Here is a 15,032-nt window from a genome sequence, read left to right as displayed (position 1 = left end):
CTCTGCTAGCTAGAAGAAAGGTATTTTTCTCTAGCTGTCACAGCATGCATTATGTTAGTCAAAGACCATAGCATCCATCAACTTCCATGTGACACTATTTCCTTTACAGTTGTTACAGGTGGTGGTTCACTATCACTCCTCATTGTAAGGGACAGCCCCCTTAGATTACTCAGGTTTTCTCTTTTATTAATCCCTCAGTTATGCTCTCAAGGGAGTTGTTCCATGAGCTGAAACAATCCTTCTGTGAGAGGTAAGGCTGGATATTTAGAACCATCAAGTGAAAGATGGCTAATCTGTTATACAACTACACAAAGACATAGTATAGCCTTCCACAATCTAACACGTTTTGGACTACAAGTTCATCATCTTTACCCAGCTTAGGAAAGTATCAAGTTGGAGAAGGCTAGCTCAGTAGACAGAATACATTTTGGTCAATTAAAACAGTGATCCAATCAACTGACTTATAATGAATTTTATATGTCTTAGCAGAGACATTCCTCATCTCTTCCATTTCCTCTCTCAAAGGACTGAATTCATTAAGATGGCTCTTATGCAAAATGTACATCTGTCATGTGAAAACAGAAAAGGACACCTTTTTAATACAATTATTTTATTTCAGATGCAAATTAAAGCATGCAATCGTATAATTCTTTGATTAATCAAATCAAGTATATTCTATTAACCCAATCAGATTTCTTTAACTAGCTAACATCGTATTAAAATGTATTGGATGTATGGATGCTATGTAATAGTTTTTGGAAAAAACAGCTTGTGGATTATTCCTGGAACTAATATCATGAACATTTCTCTTCTTTTCCAGTGTTCACTATCAATAAAGTTTCACTCCAGGCTTTTCCACATACAGAAGTGCACAATGGAGATTCACTCATCCTCAACTGTTCTGTGGACATTAGCAAGAATGAACATTTCCAACTGAATTATACATTTTCATTTTTCAAGAATGGTGAACTTCTGTTCACTAACACAACTGAGCAAGACAGCGCACGGTATACAATCTCACAGGCTAGATTTTCTTCTTCAGGAGAATATGAATGTGAATTAAGTGTTGAGGAGAAAAAAAAATCCAGTAATCCTCTGACCATTGTAGTTAAAGGTAAGCATCTCTATACTTTGAATGAACATATCAGGATATTAATATTGAATTGTTCTTTATAGATAGGAAAGATTAACCACAAATTTTCCTTGTATTTTTATCACAATGCTTTTTTTCTGATTTTTCCCCCTTTATTTTTTCTTTCTCTTAGTGTTTATTTTCTTTTTCTCTTTTCTTTCTTTTTGTTTAGCTCCAGAAAATCTTTTGTTGTGTTATTTTTCATTTTCTTTCTTTATTTAACGTATTTCTCCTGGAAAGTACCTAGTCTTATCACTTCTCTTCTGCCTGTGCTTTTCATAGTCACATTTTCTTGGAGTTTCTCTGTGGATGCAGTTTCTCTTGTGTAAAATTCTATCTGTCTGGACACCAGATTCCCTGTTTTCTATTTTGCTTTCAATCCACTTGTTTGTTGAGAATCCTTTTATTCTGCCATTTAGTGTTACAAATGTCCAAAACAACAAAACTGCCTTTCCCAACTCTACTCCACAAGGAGAGGCTTTGCAACAGTTCCATAGCATTTGGCTCTAATCCATGAAGAAGCCATGACATACAAGATGGCTTTGTTCAGTGCTTCTCAACCTTGGCAACTTTAAGATGTATGGACTTCAACTCCCAGAATTCCCCAGCCAGCCTTGCTGGCTGGGGAATTCTGGGAGTTGAAGTCCATAGTTCTTAAAGCTGCCAAGGTTGAGAAACACTGGTTTAGATGATCCATTTCTTAAAAAAAAGACTTTTGGCATTGTTTTTTCGCTTTGTCAAAAATATCTCTCTTCCTCAGCTGCTATTTGTCCCTTTAGAAGGTGCTGTAGAAGGTGCTCTTTTTTGCAATGAAAAGAACGCATCCAAGATCCTAGGCCTCCCTTTTTCAGAAAGTAAAAACTTATGAAAAGTCCCAAGATCAAGCTGTTTAAAGTGACTTTTAGTTTGTCACTTGTAAAAGTATATTCTGATTCATGATTGCTTCTCTTTTTTTGAAGGAATAATGAAGCCAATATTGACTGCCAAGAAAACAACAGTGATGGAAGGTGAAAACGTACGTTTACACTGTGAAGTACCAGAAGAAAAGCCACCTTTTTATTTCACATTTTATAAAACTCCACAGTCTGCAAATGCAGCTGAATATGAGAGGAAAAGGGAATCAAAACATGAAAATTTTGTTGAGTTAGAATTCCCTATTGATGCTGGAGACAGTATTTTGTATTTTGAATGTTCTGTCCAAATGAATTCAGTAACAGGAACTTTATGGACCTCAGAGCATAGTAACCGAATAATTGTCACCGTTACTGGTAAGTTAATTAGGCTTTTACTTTTAAAAGTAATCATTAAAATTATGCTTTTTAATTTATTTGTTATATCCACAACATTTTTGTCTTAAAAAAATGCTGAGTTGCAAACCAAGTTGTAAATTCCCATTTTCCCAGATACACACATTCTCACTGTGAGCCCAAAGAGCCTAAACATATTCTTCTCCTCATTTCTTGACTCATTAAGCAGTTATTTAGTAATGGTTCTTTCTACATCTCATACATCTTGGTCAACTTGGCTTTAGTAGCCAACTCAAAAGTTAAATCAATGAAATATTCCTAAAAGTCAAATCAATGAAATATTCCTAAAATCAATGAAATATTCCTAAAAGAGAAAATCTATGAATGATTCCAATTTTCTACATGCTGTTGATAAATATCTGTTATGCTGGATGGATCTTTGAACCAACAAGGCAGTTTTTACATTCTCTGACAGAGATGTTCCAGGTATTATAGCTGACCCTTGGTTGAATGGACTAAATTGCAGAAATTGAAGTTAGGGAGAAAAGTTGAAGGACTAGGTGAGACACAGCTGTGCCAGATCTATGTACAGGTAGTCCTCATTTAGCGATCACAATTGGGACCTGCAACTTGGTCGTTACGCGAAGTGGTTGCTAAGTGAAACTGCTTATGATCTCACTTCAGCTTTCCTTTGTTTTACAGACCTGCAAAGGTCATAAATGTGAGGGTTGGTCTTAAAGTTACTTTTTCATCACCATCGTAACTGTGAATGATTGCTAAATGAGGCAGTCGCTGAAGGAGGACTACCTGCATATTCTTAGGTCTGACATAATAATATAACATGTGAGATATGAATATGGTGGAAATCCAAATTAAGTAGAAGAAAGAGTTACCCAAGAAGGGAGATAATTTACTCAGGCATTTCTATATAAGGATTCTGCACCAGTTCAGAAGAAGTTCTAGCCCTCTGTGATTCCATAACATCAGCTGTTTGAAGTTGAATTCATTTATTTCTCACTCTGAAACAACAGTAGAACTATTTTTTTAAGCTGTGGGTGGTCTCCTTCTCCTGGGCTTCAGGTCTTTCAAGGAAAATGATGGCTTGAAGCCTTTGCTGGTTTCTCTCAGCAGGATTTTGTGCATACAGTCAGGTAAAGGCCTACAACATGAATTAAGAACATGGTACATATGGGTGTGGGTCTCAAATGTATTTTTTTTCCTGTTGTCTATTGCTTGTAAAATTTAGTATTTTCTGCATTATGCAAAGCTGTACTGGTTACACAACTAATGTTTTCTTTTCATATTTGGAGAAATACAGGATGCATATAATTATCACATCCAGGAAAGTTCCTAGAACTTTTCTTGTTTTATTTGTATTTTTTCTTACAATTGTTTATATTACTTGTAAGGTGCTTTGGAAGGATTTGTATCCTGAAAGGCAGCAGATGAAGATGATAGATAGATAGATAGATAGATAGATAGATAGATAGATAGATAGATAGATAGATAGATAGATAATAGAGATCGATATAGATAAAAGATAGACCAATTGCCTGATATCCCAATAGCTCTGTGTGTGTGTGTTTGTGTGTCAGAGGGGGAGAGAGAGAGAAAAAAAAAATCCTCTCTCACCCCTATGGGTGGTATGTGTCTTCCTCAATTTCAGGTCCTCTACCAAAGGCCTGGGAGTTTGAGGGTTCTGAAACAGTATCTTAGCTGTTCCTAGCACTGCACTCTTCTGGACAAGAATTCTGATGTTGTTCCTGGGATCTGTTGGAGCCACTCTCCCAGCTTAGGAGTCACAGCCCTGAGTGCTCCTACCACTACTGGGACCACATTGGCCTTTACTTTCCACATCCTCTCTAGTTCTTCCTTCAGGCCCGGGTACTTCTCCAGCTACTCATACTGCTTCTTCCTGATGTTGCTGTCACTTGGCATTGCTACATTTATCACCACTGCTGTCTTCTGGTCCTTGTCTACTACCACTGGTTGATTGGCCAATACCTGCCTGTCTGTCTGGATCTGGAGGGTCTAGCCCATATATTGTGCAGATGTTCCTGTACACAATGCCAGCTACTTGGTTGTGCTGTTCAATGTATGCTGTTTCTGCCTGCATCTTACACTTTGCCACTATGTTTTGGACTGTCCCTGAGGCCTTTCTGCACAGTCTGCACCTTGGGTCCTGTCTAGTGTGGTAGACCTCTGCTTCTATGGATCTGATGCTTAGTGCCTGTTCTTGTGCTGCTATGATCAGTGCCTCAGTGCTGTCTTTTAGTCCAGCCCTTTCCAGCCACTGGTAGGATTTCCCAGTGTCAGCCACCTCAGCTATCTGTCGATGATACATCCCATGCAGGGGTTTGTCTTGCCATGGCACTTCCTCCACTCGAACTTCCTCCCGTGTCTGCTGCTGCCTCAGCCATTCTGTCAGCAGCTCATCTTTGGGTGCCATCTTACTGATGTGCTCCTGGATGCTCTGGGTTTCATCCAGGACAGTGGCTTTGATACTCTCCAGACCCTGCACACCCTCTTTCTGGCTGGTGTACCATCTCTGGGTGTTGGTTTGGGGTGGAAACCTCTGTACATTGTGAGGAGCTTCCAGGTCTTCACATCAGCAGCCTCCATATCCTCCTTTGGCTAGCTCACTATACTGGCAGGGTATCTGATGACTGGCAGGGCATACATGTTGATGGCATGGATCTTGTACTTCCCATTGTGCTGGCTCTTCAGGACCTGTCATCCTTTGGTGGTACTTGGATGTTGCTGTCTTCCTTGCCTCCTCATCGTGGTTCCCATGTGACTGTGGGATACCAAGGTACTTGTAGCTGGTCTGTATGTCTGCTATATGGCCCACTGGTAGTTCCACCCCATCAGTCTTAACTACATTCTCTCTCTTTACTACCATCCAGCCACACTTCTCCAGTCCAAATGACAACCCAATGTCCTCACTGTAGATCTGTGTCAGGTGGATCAGTGAATCAATGTCTCGTTCAGTCTTGGCTTGATGTCATCCATGTAGAGGAGGTGGCTGATGGTAGTTCCACTCTTGAATTTGTATCTGTATCCAGTCCTTGTGATTATCTGGCTGAGGGGGTTCAAACCTATGCAAAACAGCAGTGGGGCAGTCCATCCCCTTGGTATATGACTCAGTTGTGTGAGCTGTCTTGAGTTGACTTCTAGTGTTGTCTTCCACAGTCCCACTGAGTTCCTGAGGAAGGTCCTTAATGTCCTGTTGACTTTGTATAGCGCCAGGCATTCACAGATCCATGTGTGTGGCATTGAGTCGTAGGCTTTTTTGTAGTCAATCCAGTCTGTGCACAGATTGGTCTGTCTAGACTTTGAGTCTTAGGTGACTGCTCTACCTATGAGCAACTGGCATTTTGAGCCTCTGGTGTTCCCAATGCCCTTCTGAGCTGTGCTCATCTACTGGCCTATATGGTCCTGTAGCTTGGCAGCCATGATGCCTGATAGGACTTTCCATGTTGTGGGGAGGCAGGTTATTGGCCAGTAGTTGGCCAGTGCTGTTCCCTTGTGGGGGCCTTTCTTGATCAGCATTGTCCTTCCTTGTGCTGGGTGGGAGCCTGCTGCTAGCAGCTGGTTCATCTGTGCTGCTAGGCGTTCATGCACTGCTGTTAGTTTCTTAGCCAGTAGGTGTGGATCATGGCCAGGCAAGGTGCTGTCCAGCTCTTCATGTTCTTGACCCACTGTTGGATGTTTGCTACTGTGATAGTGACTGGTTTCTTTTCTAGGAGATTGCTGTGGTCTGCTTTCAGGTCCTGCAGACACTTTGCACTGTGTCTTCTCTTTCTCCTTTATGTTCTTCCAGTACTATTCAGTTTCCGCTGTTGGTGGCTCTGCTGTTACTGTGTTGTTGCACTGCAGCTGGGAGTACACCTTGGATGGTTCTTTGGAGAACAGGGCATTTATCCTTGGCTTCTGCTTCTCTAGTGTATCTCCTCAGCCTGGCAGTCAGTGCTGTGAGCCTTTGTTTAGCAGTCTCTAGGGCTTCAGATGGAGTCAGATCCATGTATTTTTTCAGTAGCCGAGTCTTATCCTTAATCTCCACACCCTTCTGTAGTTCCACCAGTTGACTGAGTTCTCCCCGAGTTGCCTTGATCTTAGTCCAACCTCATTTTCCAGGGAGCGGGAGGGGGGGGGTATGTACTGCTGTTCTTCTTGATTGTGTAGCCAAGCATCTCCAGGATTACAGCGGCTGTAGCATATACCAGTTCATTGGCTTCAGTTACTGTGGTAGTAGGGATTGTTGTGAGGGCCCTGTTGGCATCTTCTAGCATACTATCTGATGGTACATCTCCTCTGAGCCTTGGTAATCAGTCTTGAGGGTTAACTGCAGCTTGTTTATCCATGATCTTATGCCTCATATCAGCTGCTGTGCTCTGTAATGGAGGGGGTGGCAGGGACGTTCCAGCTTCAGGCGCTGACTGCACATCCATTGTTGTGGATTGTTTCATTTGTATTTTTTTTCTTACAATTGTTTATACTGCTTGTAAGCTGCTTTGGAAGGACACACACGCACACACGCACACATAAAAATTGGCAGTTACATGAAGATAATTTGCCTAAAGAAAAATCACTGGCTCTGGATCATCCCTGATGCTCCCAGTCATACATTTTTAAATCAAATAAAGATTTTAACAAATTCCTTCTCTGTTCATAGTAGGGTTTTGAACAGAACTAAATGTCAAAGTATCTAAAGTAATTCTTACAAAGTTCATTACAAAACTTAAAATAACAAATAGTCTTGTGACATCTTAAAGAGTTACCATTTTATTTGTACAGCTTCGTCAGATATCTGTTGCTTTGCCTCGAGAGAGTAATACCACATACGCATCTTTGTTTCCTTCAGCAGTTGATATTTTCGCATTGATCAGCTGATTAACACATGTGCTATGATAAGAAACAATGTCACCATTTTAACCCAGGGGAAATAGAGGACATTGCATACTACCACTGTTTTCATTCCAACAACTGTTTTCAACCATCCCACAATTGCTCTTCCTATCATTGATATGAGACATCGAAAGCAGCTAATGAGTTCACGAGTTGCCTTCAAATTGACCAGTGAGGCAGCAAAGAACCCCCTCCCCACTGTTTCACATTCTCCCTGTTTACCTAGTGCAGTGTTGTCCAAACTTGGCCACTTTAAGATGAGTGGACTTCAACTCCCAGAATTCCCCAGCCAGCATGGCTGGCTGGGGAATTCTGGGAGTTGAAGTCCACTCATCTTAAAGTGGCCAAGTTTGGACAACACTGACCTAGTGATTTCTAAAGCAGGAGAGTGACTGCTGTTCCAGGAAGCTATCATGCCGCTCTTCTGCTGTAAGAGAGCAACAAAGGGGTAGTGTGGTATCTCCAGGGGCCACCAAGCACAACAAGGCAAGGATGCCCAGTAGGTCTGTGTCCACCCCAAAGCTCCAGTGTTCCTGCTGCAGAATTGTCTCCACAGTCATTTCCTTTGCACCCCAACCAAGTGAGAAATTAATTGGCTCTGCTGCCTTATACACACAACAGCATGTATTCATATAGGTGCAGAGCTGATCTAGGAGTAGTGGAAATGCTGTAATTAGGGGAACCCAACTCAGATATTTCATCAGAATTTGTAATGACTTTGCTGAAGTCTGGTTGCCATCATGAAGCATCAGAGATGGAATTTTACTAAGAGTTTTTAATACAATTTCTTCTGGACTGAACAGACATAAATATTTCTTAGAACACTATATATGTGCATTAATAATCTCACCAATGTGAGAATGTGTGTATCAGCCAACAGGGGCCCAGAAGTACATTATGAATGGCCATTATTGCTTGGGGCTGTGCAGTGCTCTGGATTTAAAGTTAAAAGGTGCTTTAGAGCATGCTTGGACCCAGCAGCATCTGTGTGTGTGTGTGTGTGTGTGTGTGTGTGTGTGTGTCAAAACAGGTAAGATAGTGGTTGTGTGAGTCCAGCCTTGTTTCTTTTGGATATATGTCAACATTGCGTGCAGGTATAAAGGAGTGGGGCTTTGATTACGCAGCTGCAACCACCATCTCACCTATTTTGACACACACACACACATATGGATGCCACTTGTCAACAAGTCCTTAAACCAAATGCATCCTTTCCCGGGTTGTCAACAATCCCAAGAAATAATTAGTAGTACAGCCCTGCTATCTATAAATTATGATTATTTTTACCTTCTATGTTAGTTTACTCTAATCTTTACTTTTATCCTCCCCTCCCTTCTCTTCCCCTCAGATAATACTACATATATTTAAAGAAGTGGGCCGTAGATGTCAGTGACATCTTACTGTACATTCTTAGTTCATCTTTAAGATGCCACAAGGCTCAGACTCAGTTTTTTGCTTCAGTGGAGTAAGAAAGCCACCTCTCTGGAATCTTTCCATATACTGTGGTTGTTGTTGTTGTTGTTTTAAAAAATTATGATAGATTTGCTTCTTTTTTGGCAGAACCATTTTCTGCTCCCAGAATAACCATCAGTCCCCCACAGAATATCACCGAAGGGGATAAAGTCTGCATAACGTGTTCAACTGTCCTACGTCACCAGGATCAAACTGAAATTATTTTGCAGAAAAATAGAACAATTCTGAATAGCACAAAGGGCAGAGAGACCCTAACATATTGCAAAATAGTCAAGATGGAGGACAACGGCAATTATATTTGCAAAGTGGAGCATGGGAGCGTATCTAAAATTGACAAAAAAGAACTTGTGGTGGCTGGTAAGAGATTTCTCCATCTTGTTTTACTAACTCACAGGCAGACCTTAGTCTATTCTTTTCACTAACTATGGAGTGGAATATTTACTTTTTCAAGATACAAAGTTATCGGGTAGGTGAGTTCTGGCCAGAGTGGCTTCATGATGCCACACTTTGTGAAACTGTTTCAACACACTTTGTGAAACTGTTTCAGGGGAACCCGGTAGAAAGCAAGGGAGCGTCTAAACACACATGGCTTTCCTTTCCTCAAATTTCAAGTATAGCAGGATAGGGGGTTAGTATACCACAGTTCTATAGGCGTTGTTTGACCTTTAGGCAAGCTGCAGGAGTATGAAGGCCATGTAGCCTTGCCCAAGAATAAGGCAGAGCAGTCCTTCAGGCCACCCTTAGTCCACCTCTGAAACCTGAGTTTTGTGAAGGGCACAGTAGACAATAGCATTTTCCAGGAGCACTTTTCAAAACCAGAAATAGCGTTAAGGATGCTTTTGAGCCCTCTCATGGAGTTTGTGGGCAAAGTGAATTACTCTGATGTAGTGCATACATTAGACTTGCTTTAACTGAACACAGGGCCTTCTAGGATGGTAGCATTACATACCTCTTTAATGTCAATGAGGACTGTAATACAATTTTTGTAGTCTAATGTATTTTAAGTTATAAATTCATGTCTTTTTCAGGAATGTGCTATTATTTGTATTATTTCTCTTATTTCCATTGTCCCTTGAGTGCCTTTTTAGAATAGTGCATAAATATTGAACTAAATTTCCTGGAAGAAACGAAAGCCATCTTCCAGTCATTTGGCAGTGAGCAGGTGAACGAAGGAGTGCCTTTAGCCTTCTTAGAGTAAAAGTGGATCGTCTAGACTTTCCTGACAGTGTCAGCAAAAATTAGGCACAGAAATAATGCTGAAACATAAATGTGTTGAGTAGGGTGGAGTTTGTGCCACTATCACCCATGCATGAAATTTAAACAATAATTTTGCATACTTCGTAAAAGTGCGAGTTATCATCAGTTATATAGGCATTATATATTAATATAATATAATATAATTTGTATTTCCAGATTCCTAAAAACAAATCTGTGAAATCCTGAACTTAACCCAATAATAGAGAGGCCTGCTATCTTTACCATGTCAAAGATTTGGGGCTTTGCCTGGGGGTTGCATGGTCACCTGAGAGATGCAAAGAGAATACTGACATAAATGTGTCCTTGTAAATAGCAGGCAACAGGAAACCTATGGACTCAATAGGCCATTTTGATAGATTGTCTATACCCCATCCTTTAGAAATTTTTAAAAAATGATTATTTCTGCAAACCTGGGAATGGCAACTCTCTGTTGGGCAATAGAGCTTCTGTTTTGGCTACTGAAAATAGAAAAATGCAGTTTGATTTTGTAAGCTGCCAAGAGTCATGGGGTTGTGGCAGGTCACACATCTAATAGATAGATATGCAGTTCAGGCCTGGGATAATATGTCAGACTTGATATCCCATGTTACACTGATGAGGAAGGGACTTTGTACATTGCAGATATTGTACAATGCTCCTTCTCTTTCTCCTTCTCCTTCACTTGCTCCTTCTCTCCTCTTCAATCACCTTACAAACTCCTCCCCACTGTATTTCCAATACTCCTGACTAACATTCCCTGTTGGTTGACAGAAAGAAAAGAATCTGTGTTTGGAACCTTCATTCACAAATTTTTAATCTATTGAGCATATGCTCTCTCTAATTATTTTAATGATTTTTCTGGTTCTGAAAGGGTGGCCCATGCTCTGCAAAACTAACATTTGATGACATACCTTAGTGTTTATCCAATGCCTGGAGGTGGTAGGTGACTTTACTGGATGAACAGGTTGCAACTCATGCAAGCGAGACTGAGTGGGTTTGGGGGCCCCAGGTTCTGGAGCTGTTCCACTGATAACTCTAGAAGGGTTAGCAATCCCCCAGACAGAGTTGGTGTGCAATCTGGGGGTCCTCCTGAACAGGTGGTAGCCATGGCTAAGAGGACCTTTGCACAAATCCATCTTGTGTGCCAGTTCTGCCTCTTCTTGGATCTGCTGATGTTCTTTCCTGCCTTTGTCACCTTCCGTGTGGATTACTGCAGTGCACTCTACGTTGTGCCACCTTGAAAAGCATTTGAAACCTTCAACTGGTCCAGGTTACAGTGGCATGCATAGTATTGGGTACACCTAAGTTTGCCCATGCAACACCACTGGGCATAATTCAAGGTGCTGGCTATAATTTTAAAGCCCTGTATGGCACAGGGCCAGGTTATTTGCAGAACTGCCTAACCCCAGTCATTTCTGCCCATTCCATCAGATCTGACAGGATGGACCTGCTCCAGGTCTCCTCAGTGAAGCAGTGCCATCTTGCAGGACCCAGGAGATATACCTTCTCTGTGGCAGTGCCTGACCTAAGAAATAGCATCTCCCCAAGATCTGAATGATTCTGACCCTGTTGGCCTTTCAGAAGGCTATGAAACCCTGGTTTTCCCTCCAGCATTAGAGCCAGGTTGTTAGCAGAGGCCAATATACATGCATCTGGGACTGGGTTTGTGAATTGCCTTGACTTTTGTATTTACTGTATTATATTTACTTGTAACTGTATTTTTGTTGTTTTATATTGGTTATTTCCTTAAGATGGGCAGCTATATAAATTTTCTAAATAAACAAATACCTTCCAGGCTCCCACATCAGTAATTTATGTTCTCTCCGTTTTGTTTTGGTTTTTTTTTGCAGAACTATTTTCCAAACCAATCTTAGTAGTTAATAAAACCAACTGGGATGAAAACAGCACTGTACAAATTCAGTGTCAAGTTAATGGTCCAATGCCAATCAATCTCTCACTCATGAAGGACAACAAAATATTGGTAAACTCCAGCATTTACAAGGCTAAATTCCGTGTATCTGACAGTGGAGGCTATGTGTGTAGGGCAGAGATAAACAACATTTCCAAGGAGAGTGACCCAATAGTTCTCCGAGTGTATGGTACGTTGATTTAAAGATATGAAGCCATCTGTTTTTATTTCAGCCTTCTCCAACCTGGAGCTTTCTAGATATGCTGAGAGTTGGGATGACTAATCTTGGAATTCTTAACTGGCATTAATGCATTTGGAAAAGCCGAGAGTGAGGAAGGCTTTTATCTTATTTGATAAATAGTAAATAATTATTTACTGAATGAAAGCCTCTCTACAACTTTATGGTATGTCTAGTTCAGCTGAAAGAATACTTAGTTAGAACAGAAACCACAGAAAGCAACACAGATTCTCCTACCTAGTTTGGGATCTGAAGGGACTATAAAAGGTTGAGAATGATCGGAGGCGGGCTGACCAGGAGGAGAATCCGTGTGACTCGGTGGTTCTGCTGAAAGTGTTTCTAGTTTTAGCAAGAATAGCTGACTCTGAGTATCAAGGAAATCAGAGGTGAAAAGGAGAGTCCTTGGACCTGCCCAGGAGAAAGAAGTGGACAGTAACTTTGGCAGGGAGCAGCTGCTGAGCTACGTTAGTGCCTACTGAACAGAAATGGTAGGCCCAAACCAGAAAGCTCTCTGACCATAGCAACATAGGTTTAACTCTTCAAAGCCCAAAGATAGTTTGCTATTCTGTGTATATTGTTATAGATATCCCCAGATATTAAAAACATGCTCTTGGTCACACACACACACACACACACACACACACACACACCTGTACATGTATATCTTAATCACATTTTTTCTCACTGAAAGTAAAGGAAATGATGGGGGGTAGGCAAAGATTCAAGGGAGTAAGAAATCCAATTCATTTCCATGTGGATACCTTCCATTCTCCTATACGGGCAGAAGGAGAGATTGGATGCATAGCACATATATAAGGGAGACACAATGGTCTGCCTAGGGCTGGAAGGATTAGAGCAATTAGTCGTGCTTAATAAAATGAATCAGATCACCTGTATCATGTGATGGTTCATTTCTGTCACATGCTGCCTTGACATGTTTCTACATTTTCCCTCACCTTTGTGTGATTCTCTTTCTGCACGTTCATTCCTCATTTTAGAAATGAACCGCAACGTAATGAAACAGTGCTGTTTTATTACTTCAACTGCCACTTATCTCCCAATACTGTCTTTCTTTTCAGCTCCAGTTTCTCTGCCTGCTCTTTCTCAACCAGTTTCCCAAGTGGCAGTACTGGACAAGTTCTTTGTTTTACAATGCTATTCAAAGTTTGGAACTCTGCCTATCACGTACACCCTTTACAAAGGGAATATACGTATCAGGAAGATGGTGGCAAAGGAAAATACACCAGCAAACTTTACGGTCAAAGCAACTAATGTGCATGAGCCTGGACAATACAGATGCCATGCTAACAATGGCCACTCTCTTTCAAAACAAAGCAAAGGGCTAAATATCACAATAATAGGTAACTATTTGGTATGGTTTTTTTTTAAGAGAATTGCTGTTGGTCATGCTGTTTGTCTGGAGATTCTCAGATTTGAATATATCTGAAGGGTGCCTGGTTGGGGAATCTGGTCTGTGGTAATAATAGGCCATTGGGAGCTCGGAGGCCACCAGTTTCCATCTGATCTAGAGGACATACCGCCTTCTCCCACACTGCTATGCACTATAGCCATTTCTCCAGTGTTGAAGAAGCTGCAAAGGGTTATTTTAACACACGTGCACACAAACACACCAGTTCCCGGCTACATAATTGTCAACAAATAAGAAAGGTTTGGGTGGACCTCACTCCTAATTGTGCCTCCTCATCCCTGTTAATATGCCTAAACTATGGGCTATTTATTGGTTCATTCCTCTAGTAAATTTCTACAAGGAACTCAGGACAGCCACACACATCCTGACTCTCTTAGCCATGCAACAGTGCAATGTAATAGGTTAGATTGTGTGCATCTGTGTGTAACTGGCTAATGATCAGTCAGTAACTATGCTTTTTCTATTTCTTTTATGAAATGTAATAAAATTAAAGGTTGCAAAGCAGTAAGTTTGAAATAATAGTGAGCAAATGAAATGAAGGACTCAGCCAAATTGAGTATTTATATTCATGGCAGGGGAGATTTTTTCCTTTTTTTTTTGTTTTTGTGATTCTGTGCTAGAAATTAATTGCTTTGTAACAATGAATTGAATCAAAATGCAATTATTTTTCCCAAACTGTTGGCTCTTCTGAAAAAGGGTTCCTTCTTCCAGATATGTTGGGGCCATAACTCCCAGAATTCTCAGCCATTAGCCATTCTGTCTGGGAATTCTGGGTCTCAACTCTTCAGAAAGACATAATATCCACATCCCAGGTTGTCCTGGAACACTTCATCGCCTTGTATGCAGGTGATGACATGTGTTGTTTACTAAGTACCTAAATGATTTGCATGATGCCATAAGAAGCATGAATCTGAAAATGGATGTTTTGAAGATCAAAGTAATTGTGCTTGACGGGGAAATGGAGTGAGCACTTGCAAGTTCTACTTAAATGGCATTGAATTAGAGCAAGCAGAATATTTTATGTATCTTAGTAGAATGTTTACTAAAGACGGGGCATGCATGGGAAATGTTAAAATATACAAATGCTTGTAAGAAAATGAAACAATGCTATAATGAAATAATGGGGACGCATCTGAAGGGGAACCACAAACCATGGAGACTGCCCATATTGATCATTGCCATTAGTCTCATCCTCCCCTTTTCAGATTAACAGTCTTGAGTCAAGGTTGCTCAGCAATTCAGTCTGTGTTGTTTTCATAAGGTTTCTTTGACATCTTAGAACTCTTATGTTGCTAATTAAAAAAAAAGAAAAGAATATAATATAATATAGACAGGAATTCCTTTCCTTTGCACGCTGTCTAGAAATGGATTCCGTTACAGATGACTGACCTTCAGCTTTACCTACAGCAACTCCAACTGTTTACATTTAGGCTCTATTCCCATGATTTACACAATTGGGAAGG

General features: G+C 40.8%; 1 protein-coding gene across 1 annotated transcript in view; it reads left to right on the top strand.

Annotated features, from left to right (window-relative positions):
- PECAM1 (platelet and endothelial cell adhesion molecule 1) overlaps nt 1-15,032 on the top strand; it is a 56,982-nt gene that overhangs the window by 10,860 nt on the left and 31,090 nt on the right. The window contains exons 3-7 of the mRNA XM_007431345.3: nt 821-1,114; nt 2,092-2,400; nt 8,845-9,114; nt 11,844-12,092; nt 13,220-13,501. Of these exons, the coding sequence (XP_007431407.2) occupies nt 821-1,114; nt 2,092-2,400; nt 8,845-9,114; nt 11,844-12,092; nt 13,220-13,501 (1,404 nt within the window). The remainder of the gene's footprint in view (nt 1-820; nt 1,115-2,091; nt 2,401-8,844; nt 9,115-11,843; nt 12,093-13,219; nt 13,502-15,032) is intronic.

This window comes from Python bivittatus, unplaced genomic scaffold, assembly GCF_059951505.1.
Source record: "Python bivittatus isolate LINGU-HERP-01145 unplaced genomic scaffold, Pbiv_v1 ctg000220_np1212, whole genome shotgun sequence".
Taxonomy (NCBI): domain Eukaryota; kingdom Metazoa; phylum Chordata; class Lepidosauria; order Squamata; family Pythonidae; genus Python; species Python bivittatus.
Note: the sequence above shows the minus strand (reverse complement) of the source record. Positions and strands in the feature narration are given on the sequence as shown.